General features: G+C 35.3%; 2 protein-coding genes across 3 annotated transcripts; both read right to left on the bottom strand.

Annotated features, from left to right (window-relative positions):
- Window positions 1–185: 185 nt before the first annotated feature.
- LOC146953318 (E3 ubiquitin protein ligase RIE1-like) lies at window positions 186–4912 on the bottom strand. The gene is made up of 5 exons (XM_085708674.1): window positions 4220–4912; window positions 2556–2675; window positions 1573–1705; window positions 1327–1485; window positions 186–622 (listed from the first exon to the last, which is right to left on the bottom strand). The coding sequence occupies exons 1-5, from the start codon at window positions 4699–4701 to the stop codon at window positions 461–463; spliced, it is 1056 nt and encodes a 351-aa protein (XP_085564800.1). The 5' UTR covers window positions 4702–4912; the 3' UTR covers window positions 186–460.
- Window positions 4913–8113: 3201 nt separating this feature from the next.
- On the bottom strand, window positions 8114–13195 carry LOC146953317 (putative UDP-3-O-acyl-N-acetylglucosamine deacetylase 1, mitochondrial). Of its 2 annotated transcripts, XM_085708655.1 has the most exons (7): window positions 13039–13195; window positions 12641–12949; window positions 10916–11122; window positions 10142–10243; window positions 9633–9697; window positions 8746–8890; window positions 8114–8600 (listed from the first exon to the last, which is right to left on the bottom strand). In XM_085708655.1, exons 1-7 carry the CDS (start codon window positions 13189–13191, stop codon window positions 8547–8549), a joined length of 1035 nt encoding a protein of 344 aa, XP_085564781.1. In that variant the 5' UTR covers window positions 13192–13195; the 3' UTR covers window positions 8114–8546. The 2 variants fall into 2 exon arrangements, with proteins under 2 accessions (XP_085564781.1, XP_085564789.1); XM_085708663.1 differs by lacking the exon at window positions 10142–10243.
- Between the last annotated feature and the right edge of the window lie 8983 nt (window positions 13196–22178).

The raw sequence follows: 22178 nt of genomic DNA, 5'->3' as shown, positions 1-22178 counted from the left end.
GACATTGTTGAAATCTTAAAAAATCATTATCATTATAGTTTGGTAATTGCTCATTAGTCCCCACAACATAGCTCACCTATCACTGATAGGATTTATTTTTTTTTCCTTAAAAGTGGATCGGATGCTAGAATCGCATATGGTTGTTTTCGCGAAATTTTGAGCAATTCAGAGAACACACGCAGGAATTAACTTATAGTATTTAATTAACATTTCAAAACGGCAACATATTTTACAGAGAACTCCAATAATCCATAATTGGATAACTTTCAAATGACTCTAGCAAAGGACAAAATAATACTCAGTATAGTAACGTGGCTAACTTATTCATGAAAAAATGACCTAAATCTTCTCTAAATAGATCAGCCAAACAATTATCAAAACTGAGCAAATCGGTGTTTCTTGTCTTGAATTTCTACATATACACAAGTACACAACAGCGTTGAAAACTCCCAGTAAGGTGTTATACCTGTTCGTTTCCCTTGAGAATATTGTACTTACAAAGAGGACAAGTTGCATTCATCTTTAGCCATTTTATTATGCATGAAGAATGGAAATGATGGTTGCAGGGAAGAGTATGGAGCTCTACTCCATCTTCATATGGACAGAGGCATATACAGCATTCCTGAAATGCAAAACAGCAAATAAGAATAAAAATAAACTCTGAAAATTGTAAGTTGGTTTCTGGGTACATCAGTATTTTTTCTAGAAGAGCTCAGGCCTACATCTTCAACAAAGTTCCTCTTCCAAGAAATATTTAGAAGAAACTAAATTAAAACCATCAACATAATCTTAATAGACACCTACTATCAGTTTATTTGCTAGTCCCTTTTTTCTTTTAACATGCATCAATTCTACACTTCTTTCCTCCCATCCTTTAGTACTAAAAGAAGTGACATATAAGTAACCAAAAAAAAGTTTCAAATAATGCAATCAATTGGTGTTTTCTTTCAAGTCAAGCATCCATAAAGTTGTAACCTCTTTGTGCCTTTAAAATTTAACTTCTTATAACAGGGATACAAAAAGGGAAAAGGATATTCCCGCCGTTGTTTGTTTAACTCAAATTTCAACATCTATCAGTTCTTTCACAAATTTCTAAAATATCAAGGACTTCATAAGCTAGTTTCTAAATAATTTGTTTCATTAGTTTTTTACCTTTGATGACCAGATTCACATGCATGAAAACAAAAGTGACAATGTTCACGAGCAGTGACTAAAATATAAAATCAGGGACCACTGATTTCCATTGAACAATTGATTTCCATTTCTCAGAAGTGATCAATTATAAATATACAAAACTGAAATAAATTGTGTTTCAGGAAATCATACCGCATCCTCAGGTAAAAGTATTCGTTCAGTTGCCATGTATGCACTGGTGGTTTCTATGGGAACCATTGATCCAGCTCCACCACTATCCTTCTCCTCATTGTTTGATATTCGAAATCTGTATTTTGGAAGTATACTAAGATCTGCTTCTGATGCACCTTCCTATATTCACTCAAAATGAAATAAATAGAACAATTAGAAGGTTCTCATGTTATTGTTCAGTCAGTCCAAACTATTTTTTATTCATACCTGTCCCGCAACAGCATAGAGAATAGCAATGATGCAGGGCAAACAACAACAGAGAGCAATGCCGATCAAGCATGCCAAAACAACACAGAAGATGGCAAAGAAAACATCAAATGCCAAAAAGATAACAGCCAGCCTGTAAAGATTCAAAAACAAGTCATTCCTTTCATTAGTACAGCAACAAACTTTGCATAGCTCGTCAAATAATCAACAACCTAGAAAAAATTGAGTAACTACCCATTTTGGTCATCTATAAATACCCTCAGTGTCACATATGCTCTCCATTTATTTGAGAGATAAAATTGGTCCTTTGGTACCAATTAATGGACTCGATCTTGTTCTTTTTTAAGGACTGGTTGGGTTGTCACTCCAAGGACCATACAGATGCGGTTATAAATGGACGACCAAAAGATGCGGTTATAAATGGACGACCAAAATTGGCCTTTGATCAAGAAAATTTTTATTGAAAAAGTTGTCCCTAGTACTTTTGAAATTTACGAATTTGAAAAATCATCTTGGTTCTATTCTATTGTAGTAAGTGGTGATTAATATTCAATCATGTGTTTCACTTACTTGAAATACAAGTATATAAGGAATTATTTTTTTAAATGCATAATTCAATTAAAAGGAACTAGCCACTAGTTGTTAAATATGCAGGTATCCTCTCTTATAAACAAAGGGTATTGAAGAAGGCTCCGTCTCTCTAAAACAAACAATTCAAAAGGAGCATGTCTTTCGTACATAATAAATCCACTCCAAAATCAACAAATATATATATATATATATATATATATATATATATATATATATATATATATATATATATATATATATATATACACATGTGCATTTTCAGGCACCTTCAGCACCGGTACAAATAGCAAATATTCTGTGTGTGCGCTTGAGTCTACATAAGTAGGTTAGACATCATACTATTAAAATTGATATATAAACATTATTCTTAAATGTTAAAAGTAAAAGCTTACCAGTACAAGCGTGGAGCATCTTGCAGAAGGATATCATCACCAGAGACAACCCAGTAAAAGCCCACCATCCACCAAAGGAATGAAACCCCAGTATTTATTGATTCACATCGCTTGGTGAATCTGTTATAGAGAAACCAAAATAAGTATCTACAAATCTAAATAACTTGATACAGTACAAAGAAGTAGATGATAGTAAGCCCAACCACATATCTATACATACAGCTAAAGTAGATTAACATGCATTAGCAGCAAGGTCATTTAGAAGAGGAGATAATATTTTATTTCCTTTTTCCAAAGTGTGCCACAGTCCTGTTCTGCGGACATCGGATAATGTGAGGAATGGCACTATCAGTGGACCGATTCCATACACAAATGCTAATGAAACTACAAGATAGGAAAACGTCCGATGATAGTCGTGGATAGCCCCTTGATGTAGCTGCGCGTAACACTACTTTCATGTATGTAGTGTAAAAAATTCATGGTGCAGGCGTGCAGCTGTAATCACCGGCAGAGCTTCTCAATGATAGGGGCAGTCTTTCCTCCACCAGGTTTATTTAAATATCAGGATCATATAAGATGTTTGACATTGATTTATCATATAGTGCAAGTGATGCAATGGCAAAATTTCACAACTGCTAGGTCTTGGTATCGATTCCAGCAGGATTCATTTTTGCAGTTCCACATTGAATAATTGCACAAAATGTTACTAAAGTGTCTTTAGTGTGTTAAACTCAGTTCTTGATATAAAAAATGGTTTTTATTTTTTACTGCTTCACCTCAATGCCAACTTATATTTACATTACACAAATAATATATATTACGTAGCTATGGCCCCCTCAAAGAAACAAGACAAGCTCCACCACTAGCCGTAATAGCATTCAAAGCACGTGACAAGAGGGCAACAATGTTGAACACCCAAAAATCCAAAAATGCCCTTAAAAACAAACGTTCCAGAGGGGGAATTCTAAGGGTTTCAAATGAAGGATGTTCGCTGTTTGGAGTCTGCGCCATACACAGTAGTCACACGCAGCTTCCATAATTCACACAGCCCAGCTTCCTACATTAGTGAACCAGCCACCGACCAAGCTTGCTGACCGACTTTTCAGCCAGCACTAATTGTCTTCCAATCGCCACTTTGGGCTTCTTTCCTCCACTCTTCTGCCCACTTTTGTTCACTTTTCTTTCTATTGTAAGTTGCCCTCTCTGTCTCCCTCTACCTATCTCTTTTGCCCACTTTCTCTTCTCACGTTTTTCTTTCACTCTCGGGCTTTCTTACACAATAATGGTTTCAATCCTATGTTATATGTTATATTTATGAAGTCTAAAATGAAGACCCCAAATTCGTTGTAAAGTCTAAAATATAATATAATCTTATGTTGTTAATTGCAATCAATCTCATTAAAACTTGGAACTTAAATTGCAAGCAACAAAAATATTCATTAAACACTATACTAAACAAAACATCATACTCTCTTCAGTTCTATTAATTTTACATTTTTAACACTAAAATCAAAATACACTACTTGTATAATGCAGAATTAATATCATAAGGTAACAAAATTAAATTAAATTATTGATACAAACATAAACCCTAGCATGCAAAAAAAAAATTGAGCTAGAAATAGTAACAAAGTCAAACAACTACAAAATCGAATATAATTCACCTGGATTGAGACGAGTTCACGTCGCCATCGCTGTCATCACTATCGTTACCGTCGGAACTGAATTCAGCATCACTATCCCTCTGCCTCCTCCGCGAATCCCTCCGATTACGGCGGTGATACTCAATCCACACCAAGACAACATGTACAAAACACTGCAACGCGTAACCTACGATCCAAACGCGGATCGGCATGTTCGGATGCTCGTCAACGGTGAACGCAAGCATCACCGCCGATACCACAACGAACGCCATGTTCCACGACATGTCGAGCGCTACAACTGGCTTCGAGTATCCCCAATCGGCACGACGTTCTTCGAGTTCACGCGCCGCCGTTTCGCGGACAAGAACGGATGGTCCTCTTCGTCCGGTGGCGCGTCCGAGAAGCTGAGCGAGGGAAGTACGGCGGCCGCCACCGCCGTTGCCTTCATGATGTGAGCGGAGAAGCGGTGTTTGTGGTACTTCGATGATTTGTCGTGCTGACATGTTTGAGCTAGAGAGAGAAAACGCGCGTTTGCATAATTGAAATTGAAAAGAAAAGTGATTAATGAAACGCGCGCGTTTTTATTTGTTAGTGAAGAGAGTGAAAGAAAACGGAGAAATCAGAAAAGAATAAGTGATTATTTAAGAAGGAGGAGATTAATGCGTTGAAAGGTGGATGCTAAGGAAAAATAATTGTTGTTGAATACGGTGTGGTGATAACTGATAGGTTAAGAAACTAATTTATGATGATCTCCATAGATATGTTACTTACGTGTTCATCAATTCATTCAATTCTATTTAATTTACTACACAGTTGCAACCGTTAAAAAAATAGTACATAATGATAATTGAATTGAATAATTCATTCTACTATATTTTTATTATTGAATTCAATTTTACTGTATGTTTGGTAATGGTTGAACAAAACATACATTTAAATGAAATTGATTAATTTTTGTTTAGGAAATGTTAATGAATATCCTTGAGGCATTCTTTATTGAACTTAAATTAAAGTTTTTATAAAATGTGTGTATTCAATACTTTAGAAATTAAAATATTTAACTTTTTTAAAGAATATTTTTTATCAGAAATCCAAGGATGCTCAGCCCTAGGAACATATCATTATCTTACGTCATTTGATTCACTTGGGGAGCGTGCTCTTGCTGATATGGTGTGGTTGAAGCCAGTTCCGTTGAAAGTCTCAGTTTTTGTATGGCTTTTGCTTCGAAACAGATTGCCAACTAAAAATAATCTGATTCGTAGGAGGGTGCTTCACTCTGATGACACCCTTTGTGTTGGGGGGTTGCGGCATCCCGGAGACGGCGATACATTTATTTTGTGTTGCGACATCTTTAGTGGCTTGTGGCACCATATTTATCAATGGGTTGGTATCTCTTTCATATCCTCTGAATCGGTTACTGATCATCTTCATCATTTTGGTCATTTAGCGGGTTTACCGCGGTTTGCTTATTCTTATCTGCAAGTAATATGGCGTACTACTGTCTGGGTCATTTGGAAGGAGAGAAACAACAGGACTTTTGACCTGATTAAATAATTAGATTTTGTTAAGTTTTTGTCTTTTTCATGGTTAAATGCTAAGCTCCTCACAACGGCATTCATTTACAATGACTGGTGGCGGCATCCTTTGTTATGCATGGGTGTTAGGGAGTAGTTTTTTTTCTTCTGTTTCTTCTCATATGCTTTAAGGCAACGGACTCTTAACTTTGTATTCTTTTTGGGTGGTTCTCCTTAGCACACCTTGTGCGATTTGAACCACTTTTGTTAACACACCTTGTGCGAGTTGAACCACTTTTGTCGAGTAATATATCATTTTGGCTTCTTAAAAAAAACACTTGTTAATGTTAATAAAATACTTTTAGATTTAATTGTCAAAACCGATCCAATCCAAAATAATAGCAATTGTATTAAACAATGTTGATTTGTTAATTGTTTTTAAGTATTGACAACTTGATTTGATTCTTCTCGAAGTCTAGTTGTCTTATTATTTGTTTTTTTTTTTTTTGGTCTTCGGGGTTTGAACCTCAAACCTTGCGTATATTATTGTCCATACCAACTGAGCTAAGCTCACGGAGACTATTATTTGTTTTCATAATAGGTGACTAGTTATTAAAAAAACTTTCCTAAAAAAAATTATTAAAAAACTTCATCACTAGTATTGGAATGTTCGAACTTTTTTTTTTTGACCGAAACAAAGTTAACTATTATCATTAATCATCCAATGTTTAATACAAGAAGGATAAGAATCAAAAATACGGTGACTAGCCAAAGAACAGGCCGCCCTAGCTAAACTATGAGCAACCATGTTCGTTTGTCTCCTAACAAACTTCACCTCGTAGTTGGAATGTTCGAACTTAGAAGGCCAAATCAATATGAAATTAATCTCTACAACCTGTAAACAAATGAGTTGTGATGGTTATGCAAACATGTATCTTATTGCACAACCATTACAACTTACAACCAATCAAATGTGCATTTTTTGAGACAGAAATGTATTTACTATTTTAGCTATCAGTCAGTTTTGTTAAAAAAACATATTTAGATATTTACATTTATGCCCCTACCCTTGTTTTGTACGATCAGACAAAGTGAGGAATAGATTTTCCATTTATTTAATCCTAAATTGTGTGAAGAACGTTCTCCATCATTGTCACCAAGTCCCTTTTTCATATATCCCACAAACGAGTCACCGTTATAACACTTCATTCTTCCAACAAATTAGTTTAGATGGTAATGATTTTACTCAAGTCCCATAAAAATCTCAATTGAAATCACATTCGTCAATTTGAGAATTTTTCTGATGAATAGTAATACTAGTATTTTAGTATCTCTTTAAGTATTATTTGGACCTCTGAGGCTTTCATACAATTTTAAGGAGACTAAAATTAATCTCATCTAAATTTTTATCTTATAAAAAACAAATATCCCCCATTCCTACGATTAATCTAATAATATCTAATAATATATTATAGTTTTAGGAAAAATTAATCTACAAATCCGTTGACTTTATTTTAAAATTTAGACTAATCTTTTACCTTCCTTTTTTTAAAATCTGTTATATTTTTTATTCAAATTGATCCTTTTAAGTATTTAATACATAAATATAGTTGGCTTTTCGAGGGGGAAAATAGTTGGCTAACAAAAAAAGTTATAGTTGGCTTTCTGTTCATTCTTCATGTACCACGATTATTAACTTTTTAATATTTAAGGAGCTAACTAAATACAAAAAAGTCCAATATATTTGCATCTCAATACTTATAGGAATAACTTGAAAGAAAAGGACCAAAGACAAATCTAAAACTTCAAATTAAGTTAAGAAACACCTACATTGTAAAATTGTCTTTTTATCAATTTCAACTTGAGCAAGTCTTTATTAAAACTTCATTGTTACGTCTATGGTGGAAGTGGTTATTCACAGATCCTGAACTTTATCTGATGGACATGTTAGCTTACATTTTAAGAAATTAGGGGAGTCTCTAGTGTCTGGCCAAATGTAATTGTTTCAATTGAGATTTCCCACATAATTTACCCTTGGAAATATAGTAATTTTTCTTCTCATATAGTCTGGATTCTAGTGTTTGGTCGTTACTGCGGCAATTTTCCAAGGTCTAGCACGGATTCATCATCATCAATGTTGAACCCGGAGTCATCAAAGTGATAACAGCACACATTTACACAAATATTATGCAGTAAACAATTTGGACACTGATTTGAAATGGGACGAGTCACATAACACCTTCGCAAGCTAACTTCATACAAACTCTCAATGATTTGAGATTTGACAATCGAAATCAATACTGCACACGATTGGTGAGGGGAATATGTTTCCATGGTCATGGAATCCCACGATCCAATTCTTTCCCCAATTTTTACTTGTATAAATTCACTAGCCTGTAGATTGATATTAAGAAGTTTAATTATTAATTCCTACTGAGTGTAATGATTGGACTAATACATAAATACTTTTTATCAAATGATTGGACTAATACATAAATACTGCACGACACGATTGGTGAGGGGAATATGTTTCCCTATAATATATTTGAAATATTAAGAAATTGAATCACTTTCATTTACAAAAATTTCTGCTTGTATGTGTTCGTCGTAAGTTGGCGCAGTGGTGATAGGAATACTAGGGGAACTTGGTCGGCCTCCTGCACCTCTTTGATGGTTCCGAAAGAGAGAATGAAGAGAAACAAAAAGACGTCTATGCATTTCGGCATTCCACCATGGCCAAACAGGAGCTCAAAAGCATAAAGTTGAACTTCAGCAACAAATTTGCCAAAATTTGTAATAGCTTCTAGGTTATCAGAGGAAATGTTGTAAGCTTTTCACGTCATTCCCATCAGTCGGCGTGCCAAATCAAGATGTAATGCATGGCCCCCCTGCATATATCATAAGAGTCAATTGCTTTAAAAATCATACTCGTCTCAGGTTGCACAGGATACATCATCAGCACTTGTGACACATTAACAATCAAACTGACAAATCAAAATACATAGTAAAAGGAGGAGAACCAAAGGCCAAAACCTTGTAAGCTACTATGTGTGCCACTGGGAGTCCTTGATTACCAAACTGAGCAAACAGCGAGAGATCACCAATAAGATCTAAAATCTTGTGACGGCATGGTTCATCACTGAAACGAAGAGGTGGATTCAACCAACCTTTACTAGCACTGCAAAAGAAATCAGTACTGATTTTAGTATCATACAATGATATTTACTAGCAATAAAAAAAAAGAAAAATAGAACAGAAAATTCAGATTTCAGTGTGCTAATGGAAATGAAGGTCTGTATTTGAATGGTAACAGATCCTCTCTACAGTGACTACAATGAAAAAAAAAAACAGAAAGTCAAAAGAAAGAAACCCAGGCAACTTTTGAAGTGCCTAATTGCTTCCAAATCCCAACTAACTCTAGCCTAACTCTTCTCTCTCTCATCTCCTACTCTTACACTACCAATCCTCTCTCACATACAGAACAAGACCAGTAATAGAAAAATCTTGATTTATTATTGATCTTTTATTTGAGATTAAGGTATATGATTCTAATATTGAGTCTTGCAAAGAGTTCATAAAACCATGTCTTACGTCAGAGATTAAACGCCTACGAAAACTCTAGAGTCGTCACAAAGTTATAAATACCACAAACAAATAGTGCCATACTTCGAGGAAATAGTGACTTTAATTTATGCATCTGGTGCCTAGATTTATGTACCTAATTTCATGGACGTAAGCTTAGATATGTGTTTATGTAAATGTAAATAACTTCATGTATGAAATTTTGGGAAAGTTCTAATGAATCAATGTTGCTGCATTAACTATGCTTTAGTATCATAAGCTATCAAAACCGGTCGCTAGCTATCACATAGCTGGGCATTAGGAACGGTTATAATACAAATTTGTAGCAAAGCAAATACCTGCACACAATGGCATTTTCTAGAGAACCCCCTTTGATAAGTCCAGCATTTTGCATTTGCTCAACCTACAAATTAAAGAAGAGTATCCACCCAGTGTTGGTTGCATGGTATCAAACATGTACAACTAAACTAGTAGATTCAACAGGCAAGAACTAACAAGAGAGGGAAAAGATGACAATCAATCATATAAGGGATTTGATTGATACAATTGCAGTTAGGATGACCAGAACCAATTGATTACAGCTCTGAAGGCTGATACGAGAGTTCCTCAGCAATTCTCAACTTAACTGAAAATTTGGGTTTTTGATTAAACACATTACTGTCAGTTATCTATTTGGTCAACCTCGCTAAGTGAAATAAAGCAAGGTTTTGTACATCTGGTTAAACTTACAGAGTTACAAACACATTCACGTGGCATCTAAAATAATATTCAGTTTTGCACTAAATAACACATGGCAACTGTAACGAGGCAATAAATAGACTACAAATGAATGAACTTTATAACTAACCTCCTCATAAATGCAGAAGGTTCTGGACAAAGCTATTTGCATGGAATAAAACAAATCATCAAAGGGGGTTGTAGAAAACCACTGGCAGCCAATTGCAGGTGCCTGTAAAAGAAAGGTGTATTTGCTTATTATTCAATGTCAAACCATCAAATGCTTCACATCTTATAAGTTGTGACCTTGCTATACAAAAGATTCTGAATGCAAAAATTTAGCTGATTTGTTCTCTAATATTCTTTCAGAACAAGTTAAAAGTTCCGATTCTCACGCAAGGGTAATCATGATGGGGAAACAGCTTCTTCAAACTGCTATAGATACTATAACAAACCATATTTGGTTTCCGATTTCTTTTTTATTTTCCTTTGGTAGCTTTAAGTGAGAATCGGTTTTGCAATAGTACAATGGCGTCTTTTGATTTATGTGGCTAATCCCACCTAAAGAGAAAAGGTTGCTCTAACTTTGACACTTCGAACACAAAGATAAAGATTTCCTCAACTCAAGTAGCAGCTTGTGGTCTATTTCCCATCAAGAATTAGTAATAAGTACAGTCTCCTTTGAAAGACGTGTAAAATATATTCTTTCAACCTTAGAAAATTAGGTAAAACATGAAGATCTATAGAGTAAACAGAAAAGCAAGCAAAACTTTTCAATTATAATAAATGTCCAGTAGGGATAGTGTATTGAAGAAAACAGAAAGTACATGGAAATATTTAAATTGAATATGCTAAGAAAAATCTTGATCGATATCCTCAATATAATGTATCAACCTATCCTTACCTGTGGAAAGTTTATGCCATAAGTTACTCCAACCACTTCTGAAGGAAATGCTGCAACAAAAGAATCATTCCTCCAAACATGTACCGGTTCATTCACATGTGGAGCTATTTTCTCACAGCTTTTCCCATCAACATCAGTTGCTATCTCTAAACCAACTTCTTCCAAGGCTGCCACCCATTCCCTAGCCGACCCATCAAATATAGGAATCTGCGCATGAAATCAAGGAAAATAACACTGTTTATTTCAAGAACTAAATGTAAGGAACAGCAAGAAAATTTAATTACGGATTATTTTCTTTCCACGAAATTGAAAATGCTATCTTTATTTTGATGAAACAGAGCCTAGGAGAGTGAATATGAAAGTACAAGCTGTACTATCCTTATTAGAGATTTTTGGTAAACTTTTTTTGAACAAAAGATTTGTGGTAAACTACTAAGGCCTTTTCTCGTATATTATGAAGGCATTTGGAAGAGTTTATTTAGAACTTATTTGGGTTTATTAATTATATCATGGCATAAACACTTATCCTTTTACAAAAACAACTTATTACATTCCGTTAGTTGTTTTTAACTTATTTCAACAACTTATTGGATAAATAAATGCTTAAAAATAGTTTACTCAAAGGTGCCTCTTGTAATATTTGGACCAAAACCTTGCAGAAATCAAGATGTGCATATTTTGGATATTTTGTTGGTTTTCAGCAACAAATTACAAATTCAGCATGAGATTAATTAGAATCATAACTAACTGTTGCATGTACAAAAGAGTATTTTTAAGAGCATCCATACGCAAAATGGACACATTAAATATAATGTCTACTTTTCTAAGTAGGTAGTATATGTGAAAACTGTAAAAGGAGTTTATAATATGTGACATAGGTCATGTTTGGATAAGCAACTTAATTATGTGCCTATCCTACAAGTGTTTATGTATAATCTTAGAAATTGTTGACGGGTCTTACACAACCTCACAAAACCGGCTTGTGAGGTGAGGATTTCCCCCCACTATAAACACTTATTCAGGCCATCTCCCAACCAATGTGGGACTCTTTAACACCCCTCTCACGCCCGGAAACCTGATAGAAGGTGGTCCAACGGGTCTTGGAGGAGGCTCTGATACCACCTTAGAAATTGTGGACGGGCCTAACACAACCTCTCAAAACTGGGTGACGACTGCCCCCACTTATAAACACTTATTCAAGTCATCTCTCAACCGACGTGGGACTCTTTAACATATCAGACCAAGTTTGTATTTTTTTTTTTTTGAAATAGCAAATGTTAGTGTTAGTTTTTATGTTCAGAGTGGGGATCAAACTCTTGACCTCCTTATCACTCCGCTCTTTGATTCCCCCACTTGAATCATCAAGTCATCCTTATATTCTCTATGTATAAAGATAAAATAAATCAAGTTGTTTTCATATAGAGCTTATGAAAATAAGTGGAAAACAACATATGAACATGTCATAACTTCTCTCAAACAGTCTCAGAAGTGCTTAAACCATTAAATAAGCTTGAAAACAGCTTCTGAAAAAATCATAAGCTTTTCGGTAAGCAATCTAAAACAGTCTCACAAATGAGTACACTAGTAAATATGCTCAAATAAGTCCATATAAACAGGCCCATATTAATACATTACATTCTACTCATGAAAATACTATTAATATTTCATTTATTCACAAACATAATCAATCAATAAATTCACAATTCACATTTAACAACTTCTTACCTCGGCATCATCACCTTGATCATCCAAATTTTCAATCTGAATCCTACAATTATCAACCCCAAAACCCTCCAACGCGGAAAGCAAATGCTCCACAGTCCTAATCCTCACCCCATCTTTACACAAAGTAGTACAAAGCGGCGAAACTTGAGCAAATTCAACAGAAGCAGGAACCAAATTGTTCCTAAACTCAAACCACCTTCCTTGACCTGCAAATCCAGGACACAATCTCACCGTCGAAACCTTCCCAGAATGCAATGAGATTCCCTTCCGCTCCACAATTCCTCTTAGAGTTTGTTGAAGCTTCCCCGTCTGCACAAAGAGATGATGAGAATAGGTGTGATTTTGGGTAGTGAAAAATTTGAAATGAAGCAAACAGGGTATAAGAGAGAGTGAGTTACGGGTTTCCATGTGACGAGTTTTGATGATCTGAGAGCGCTGAGAAGAGACATTGTTGCATTTGCGACCAGCCAGGAAAGTCGACAAAAAATATCACAACCAGTCAAGAAAACATTTTTGTTGGGACCAAAACCCAAACTACACACTACTTGCATTTTAAAGGTTAACCATATTACTTTTCCCACCCTATGGTCTCCTCGCGCGCCCTACGTAAATTACCAACATACCCTCCGGATTATGTAATCCGAAATATAGATAAAACATCCGGATTATGTAATCCGGACAGTTGCGAGGTATAAAAGGAAGTTCACCCCCCATTTTTACAGTTTTACAGTTTCACCTCTCTCTCTCTCTCTCTACATTATCCCAAAATCCGGACACCAAAAATCTTGACCAAATTTGGAGTTTTCTTGCTCAAAAGCACCGCATTTCAACCCTTGTCAAGCATCATGGAAGGTAAGTTCGATTTCTCTACACAAGCAAGTTCAATTAGTTCGTATTTTTTTTGAATTCCGTTCGAATGCAATCCGGATTTCGTTTTCCGGACTAGGTTGTTGCTCCTCCGGATTACGAAATCCGGAGTAACCCAGAACGTTGTTTTGTTTCTGTTTTGTGCTGTTTGATTGTGCTGTTTCATTGTTATTGTTGATTACCCTAATTTGAATGTTACAGAAGGTTCAACATCAAATACCCGACGCGTAAGAGAGGCAGGGCATGCTTCCCATAGGAGAGAGCGTTCTCGACGGCTGTAGGAGGAAGGTGGTGTTCATCCGAGGCGTCGGGGTGGTAGAGGACGCCATGCTGATGTCGAGCCTGATGTCGAGCATCAGCAGTATATGGAGCAGGAGCAGGCTGATGTTGATGTGGAATTGCAGCATATGGAGGAGCAGGAGCTTGAGGAGGAGCTGCAGGGTATGGACGAGGAGATGGAAGATGCCGAGCCACAACAAAGGCGAAAGAAGAAGGAGAAGGTGGTGGACCCTGAGCCACTACAGGACTATCCCGGTGGCCCACACCATACTGACCTGCTGTGGAGGTATCATGTGCACGTGGCCAGGAAGGCGGCTGATGGCGTGGTATGCACTGTTAAACTCACTTTATATATGATTTATATTTGGAACTGCCTGTTTATGTACTGTTTAAACTCACTTTATTAATTTTAAATATATGCAGTGGCGTGGAAAATTAAAATGTATCAACAACGGAAAGAAGATAGAGGCGATGCACGATGATGACACCAGACCTATCATGGCTGCACGGTGGTGGGAGAGCAGATTGCGTCGAACAGGCCTTGGTTGGCTCCAGGATACGAGCTACACGATTATTGATCATGGGCTGATCTGTGCTTTCATGGAGAGGTGGCACGAGGAGACTTCAGTGTAACACCCCGTTTTCCCAACGTAAAAATTTCATAAATAAATCAGAATTTTTCAACTTTAAACGGAATGCTACACTTCTTAAAAATTCATAAACTGGATAAATAACAATTTATTCTTCAAAATCATTTAACATAAGTAATTCAAAACTTCGCAGCGGAAATTAGTTCAACAATAAAAATAATTTTTGGCACGCAAGCCTCAACATAAAAATCTCATAAGACTTGTTCAACATTTATTCATAAAAATCCATAAGTAATACGTAAGGAATAGAAATAGAAGACATAATCCCATCCAGTTACGTATCAGAGCACCTAAGACACACTTGTGAGGAGTCCACTCACGACCGCAACTAATCCTGGTTACCTGCAAGTTACCCATACAAAGAGCAACATTTCCAAGCAGAGGGGTGAGATTTCTCAAACAATAATATTAAGCATATAAATCATATAAAGTACATTCAACAACTTAAACATCTTATAATTCATTAATCATATCTAATAACTTAAACTTCCTTAACTAGTGTCATTATCCTTCCTACATTAGTCATATACTTCATCAAGTAATCTCAATTATTATTCATAAAACATCTTATCTTAAATCATTATCATAAGCATCAATATCTAACACCAAATATAATCGTAAGCATCATCATATAATTCACATAAGTATCATTATCAAAACATAGCATTTATCGAAAACAACTTCATAATCAAGTTCATAATCAACTTCATAAACAAACATCATCATTAAATCATAATCATCAAATCACAATCAAACTTCATAATCAAACCTCACTTAACTCGACAATGCGACTCAACTCGACTATGTAACTCTTAACATCTCAAATCATCTTAGCATCTTGACAACTTAACAACTTGACAACTCGACAACTTCACATCTTAAATCATCTTAAAACTTCTTGATATGCAAATGCATTTGGTACCAATACAGAGCATCAAGCTCCCAACCAACTTATATGAGCGTAAATAGGCTCTTCAGAGCATCAAGCTCCCAACCAATCGTGTGAATGACTAAGCATTCCAGAGCATCAAGCCCCCAACCAACGTATATGAGTATGCAATGGACTCAACTTCCTACAACTTAGACAACTTCATGAACATCTATGACATCCTAACATCTTGATATCTTGACAACATAACATCTTAATAACTTGATGACTTCATAACGACTTGACGACTTAACAACTCTTATCATCTTAACGTCTTAACATCTTGACAACATATGGATCACATAAATAATTCATGTCATATCATAATATAACAATATCAAATGATAATAAACAACATCTTAAAACATCATATTCATCAATCATAAAAAACTTCATATAACATCGTATTTAAACATCGACAATAATTCACTATTTATCTTTGTAAAAACATAATAAATTATCCACAACATATTTTCATGTCAAACCAAAGCTACTGGAAAGATATCACAAATATCAACAACTTTCATGTTTACAACAAATATTAATTCAAAACAGAAACATATGAACAAAACGCAAAAACATAAAACAGAGAATGTTGTCACCGTACAATTTTGCTAAGACCTCCCTGTAGTATTTTCATCATAACTCAAAGACCAAACATCATTTTCACGTCAAACCAAAACCACTAGAAAGCTAACAAAATTATCTAAAAATTTCATGTTTAAGCCTAAGACCAATTCTGTACCGATCAATACCAGTTTTCATTTTAAATTCGGAAAAGTTGTGCTGAAAGTCCATAAAAATTCATTGTGACCTACATGCAGTAATTTGACCATAACTTAAGTTCTATAAATCCTATTGACGTGAGACCAACGGCATTAGAAAGCTAACATCCATACCTACAACTTTCATGTTTACACATAAACCCAGTTCGGAACTTAAACTTGTCAAACTGAGACAATAAAAACGCGTTTTGCACATTGACAGCAAAATCGCAGTTCAGCTGCGATTTCGCTTTGGGGAAATATTTTCCACTTCGTATTCGATCCAATACTCTCCAAAGTTGACCCTAATCATTACCCTATGATTACCCTATCATTAGAACACTAATTATTCATCAACTTACTGTATGCAAATTCAAAGGGTTCTCAAATCTATTAACAACCTATTACAATTATTAAACCCTAATTCTTAAACTCACCAACATCTCATCCAATTCCATGGTTCTAACCTCAAAACTACATCCAATAATCATCATATGGGTTATCTAAGGACTGTATACAATTTCTACATCAATTCAACAAGTTTTCATCATCTAATCATCAAATCTCTCTCAAAACCCTAATTCTCAAATTCTCACAAACTTTCCCCAACTTGTTAGATGCAATCTAATGATTTAACAACTTAATATTAATGCAAGATAGTCTCACCCTCACCTTAGATTAATTCCTGAATCAGCAGCAGCGTTCTTCTTTCCTAAGGTATTCTCCTCTTCTCTTGACTTTTCTCTTCTCTTCTCTTCTTTCTTGTTCTCCTCTTTTCCAAAAAAGCGGTTTTAGGGTAAACTCTTTCTAACCTAAGCTTCTCTATTTATAATACTAAAATATTCTTCCCAAATCTATTTAGGCCCAACAACTTATTCTTCTTTCTATTCTAACCCCCAATTCCACTCACACTAATAATCCTCATAATCTTATTTATTTCTAAATTAAATATATCTCTCACAAATAACAAATATATTTCTACACCAAATAACAAATATATCTCTAACAAATAACAAATATATTTCTACACCAAATAACAAATATATCTCTAACAAATAACAAATATATTTCTACACCAAATAACAAATATATCTCTAACAAATAACAAATATATATTATTCTAGTAAATACCAACATATACCATGACAAAATATCACTCATCAAAATAAATCGACTAAATCATAAAAAGACATCTAATCTCAAAACTACCTCCAAATTTACTTACTCTAATAATTCTCATATTCTAATAAATAATAGAATAATGCCACATAATAAAATACTAACACCTCATATAAATAAATAAATCACATAAATAGACTCTAACTTAATAAAAATAATTAAATAAAAAGGAGGGCGTTACAACTCTCCCCAACTTAAAAGAATTTCGTCCTCGAAATTCAAGCACAATAGAAAATAAATTTAGTCATTACTTCTTCAAACAAAACACAAAAACCACATCAAGTTAGTCAGTTAAACATGATCACATAAAAACATAACTACTAACTAGAAAAAACGACTACACGACACAACGACTCATCTACTTGGCCGGACGGACCGACCTGCTCTGATACCAATTGTAACACCCCGTTTTCCCAACGTAAAAATTTCATAATTAAAAATCAATGTAATTCAACTTTAAACGGAATGCTACACTTCTTAAAAATTCATAAACTGAATAAATAACAATTTATTCTTCAAAATCATTTAACATAAGTAATTCAAAACTTCGCAGCGGAATTAGTTCATTCAACATAAAAAGTCTTTGGCACGCAGGTCTCATCAGAAAATCTCATAAGTCTTAGGTCAATATTTATTCATAAAAGTTCATAAACAATACGTAAGGAATAGAAGTAAAGTCAAGTCCCATCCCGTTACGTATCAGAGCACCTAAGACACACTTGTGAGGAGTCCACTCACGACCGCAACTAATCCTGGTTACCTGCAAGTTACCCATACGAAGAGCAACATTTCCAAGCAGAGGGGTGAGATTTCTCAAACAATAATATTAAGCATATAAATCATATAAAGTACATTCAACAACTTAAACATCTTATAATTCATTAATCATATCTAATAACTTAAACTTCCTTAACTAGTGTCATTATCCTTCCTACATTAGTCATATACTTCATCAAGTAATCTCAATTATTATTCATAAAACATCTTATCTTAAATTATTATCATAAGCATCAATATCTAACACCAAATATAATCGTAAGCATCATCATATAATTCACATAAGTATCATTATCAAAACATAGCATTTATCGAAAACAACTTCATAATCAAGTTCATAATCAACTTCATAAACAAACATCATCATTAAATCATAATCATCAAATCACAATCAAACTTCATAATCAAACCTCACTTAACTCGACAATGCGACTCAACTCGACTATGTAACTCTTAACATCTCAAATCATCTTAGCATCTTGACAACTTAACAACTTGACAACTCGACAACTTCACATCTTAAATCATCTTAAAACTTCTTGATATGCAAATGCATTTGGTACCAATACAGAGCATCAAGCTCCCAACCAACTTATATGAGCGTAAATAGGCTCTTCAGAGCATCAAGCTCCCAACCAATCGTGTGAATGACTAAGCATTCCAGAGCATCAAGCCCCCAACCAACGTATATGAGTATGCAATGGACTCAACTTCCTACAACTTAGACAACTTCATGAACATCTATGACATCCTAACATCTTGATATCTTGACAACATAACATCTTAATAACTTGATGACTTCATAACGACTTGACGACTTAACAACTCTTATCATCATAACGTCTTAACATCTTGACAACATATGGATCACATAAATAATTCATGTCATATCATAATATAACAATATCAAATGATAATAAACAACATCTTAAAACATCATATTCATCAATCATAAACAACTTCATATAACATCGTATTTAAACATCGACAATAATTCACTATCTATCTTTGTAAAAACATAATAAATTATCCACAACATATTTTCATGTCAAACCAAAGCTACTGGAAAGATATCACAAATATCAACAACTTTCATGTTTACAACAAAGATTAATTCAAAACAGAAACATATGAACAAAACGCAAAAACATGAAACAGAGAATGCTGTCACCGTACAATTTTGCTAAGACCTCCCTGTAGTATTTTCATCATAACTCAAAGACCAAACATCATTTTCACGTCAAACCAAAGCCACTAGAAAGCTAACAAAATTATCTAAAACTTTCATGTTTAAGCCTAAGACCAATTCTGTACCGATCAATACCAGTTTTCATTTTAAATTCGGAAAAGTTGTGCTGAAAGTCCATAAAAATTCACTGTGACCTACATGCAGTAATTTGACCATAACTTAAGTTCTATAAATCCTATTGACGTGAGACCAACGACATTAGAAAGCTAACATCCATACCTACAACTTTCATGTTTACACCTAAACCCATTTCGGAACTTAAACTTGTCAAACTGAGACAATAAAAACGCGTTTTGCACATTGACAGCAAAATCGCAGTTCAGCTGCGATTTCGCTTTGGGGAAATCTTTTCCACTTCGTATTCGATCCAATACTCTCCAAACTTGACCCTAATCATTACCCTATGATTACCCTATCATTAGAACACTAATTATTCATCAACTTACTGTATGCAAATTCAAAGGGTTCTCAAATCTATTAACAACCTATTACAATTATTAAACCCTAATTCTTAAATTCACCAACATCTCATCCAATTCCATGGTTCTAACCTCAAAACTACATCCAATAATCATCATATGGGTTATCTAAGGACTGTATACAATTTCTACATCAATTCAACAAGTTTTCATCATCTAATCATCAAATCTCTCTCAAAACCCTAATTCTCAAATTCTCACAAACTTTCCCCAACTTGTTAGATGCAATCTAATGATTTAACAACTTAATATTAATGCAAGATAGTCTCACCCTCACCTTAGATTAATTCCTGAATCAGCAGCAGCGTTCTTCTTTCCTAAGGTATTCTCCTCTTCTCTTGACTTTTCTCTTCTCTTCTCTTCTTTCTTGTTCTCCTCTTTTCCAAAAAAGCGGTTTTAGGGTAAACTCTTTCTAACCTAAGCTTCTCTATTTATAATACTAAAATATTCTTCCCAAATCTATTTAGGCCCAACAACTTATTCTTCTTTCTATTCTAACCCCCAATTCCACTCACACTAATAATCCTCATAATCTTATTTATTTCTAAATTAAATATATCTCTCACAAATAACAAATATATTTCTACACCAAATAACAAATATATCTCTAACAAATAACAAATATATTTCTACACCAAATAACAAATATATCTCTAACAAATAACAAATATATTTCTACACCAAATAACAAATATATCTCTAACAAATAACAAATATATATTATTCTAGTAAATACCAACATATAACATAACAAAATATCACTCATCAAAATAAATCGACTAAATCATAAAAAGACATCTAATCTCAAAACTACCTCCAAATCTACTTACTCTAATAATTCTCATATTCTAATAAATAATAGAATAATGCCACATAATAAAATACTAACACCTCATATAAATAAATAAATCACATAAATAGACTCTAACTTAATAAAAATAATTAAATAAAAAGGAGGGCGTTACATCCAGCTTCCACCTTCCGTTTGGGGAGATGACGGTCACACTTGATGATGTGACCTCTTTGCTGCATATCCCCATTGATGGCATGCTCCTTTCCCACGGGTCCATAACACGGGACGAGGCAGTGGAATGGATGGTGGATTACTTGGGGTCTGATCTGGGTGATGCACTCAAAGAGATCGAGAAGACCAAAGGTGCACATTGCAGATTTAGCTACTTGGAGAGGATATTCAAGGAGCGGTTGAAGGAGCAGAGGGATTTGGTGGAGGAGTATGGTGTGACTGAGGAGGTGGAGAGGTTGCGGGACCAGGCTGTCCGCATATATTTGCTGTACTTGGTGGGCATCACGATCTTCAGTGACAAAAGCCAGTGGGCTGTGGATGTTGTCTACCTGAAGTACTTCAGAGACCTTGATATTTGTGCTGGTTTTTCGTGGGGAGCTGCGGCACTAACTAAGTTGTATAAGGAGCTCAACAATGCTGCACGTTGGAACACTAGTCAGCTGGCAGGATACCTGAGTTTGCTGCAGGTATAAATTAAGAACTATATTTTATTTTTTTTAATTTAAGTGTATATGGTTTGTATATTTATATGTGGTTGTCTTTGGTGCAGGCTTGGGTGTTTCATCATTTCATAGGTATGGGCAGCAAGGATGTCTGGGACGGATATGTGGAGAATTTGTATCCACGCGCGATGCTTTTTGTGCCACTGCATGGTTTAGGCACAGTGGACCAGTACAGGAGCTATCTAGATGCGCTGGATTTGACGAGGGTTGTCATGGCCCCATATGGAGAGCACCGTCAGGCACGTCCGTTTGAGCGGGTCAGCCTTTACTCTGGATGGCTGAGATGCGGAGAGCGCATGGTGAGATATCTGCCGGAGAGGGTGTTTCGCCAGTTTGGGCGGGTTCAGACCATACCGAGACATCCTGTTCAGAGTGCACCTGTTGATGTTAACTTGGCGGAGATCACAAACCGCTTTCAGCGTGTCCTTGATTATACGCTGACACCTCAGCAGTTGGGACAGGTTGCAGTTCATGGTGTGGAGGTAGAAGATGGATACATCGAGTGGTTTTACCAGGTGTCTCATCCACGCATGATTCTTCCAGACATGCCGGTACCGGTGCCACAACCACCAGAGCATGAGGTCCTTGATGCCCGAGCTGCTCAAGATGATGGAGACCTTGCGTACTTACAGCTTAGCGGAAGGATGACCCGCATCAGAGACCACATTTATGATGTGATGAGAAGCGGTCTGGTGCCGAAAGGGAGTGAGGAATGGCAGCATTTGGAGGATGCCTTGAGAGAGGTGCATGATGCCAAAGTTTACCGTCGTCGGAAAGCTACTGAGGGTGGCAGGGGTGGTGGCAGAGGTGGTGGCAGCGGTGGTAGCAGAGGTGTAGTT

This window comes from Medicago sativa, chromosome 1, assembly GCF_051527215.1.
Source record: "Medicago sativa cultivar Bolivia chromosome 1, Bolivia_mono, whole genome shotgun sequence".
Taxonomy (NCBI): Eukaryota; Viridiplantae; Streptophyta; class Magnoliopsida; order Fabales; family Fabaceae; genus Medicago; species Medicago sativa.
This window is presented reverse-complemented; position numbering and strand designations above follow the sequence as displayed.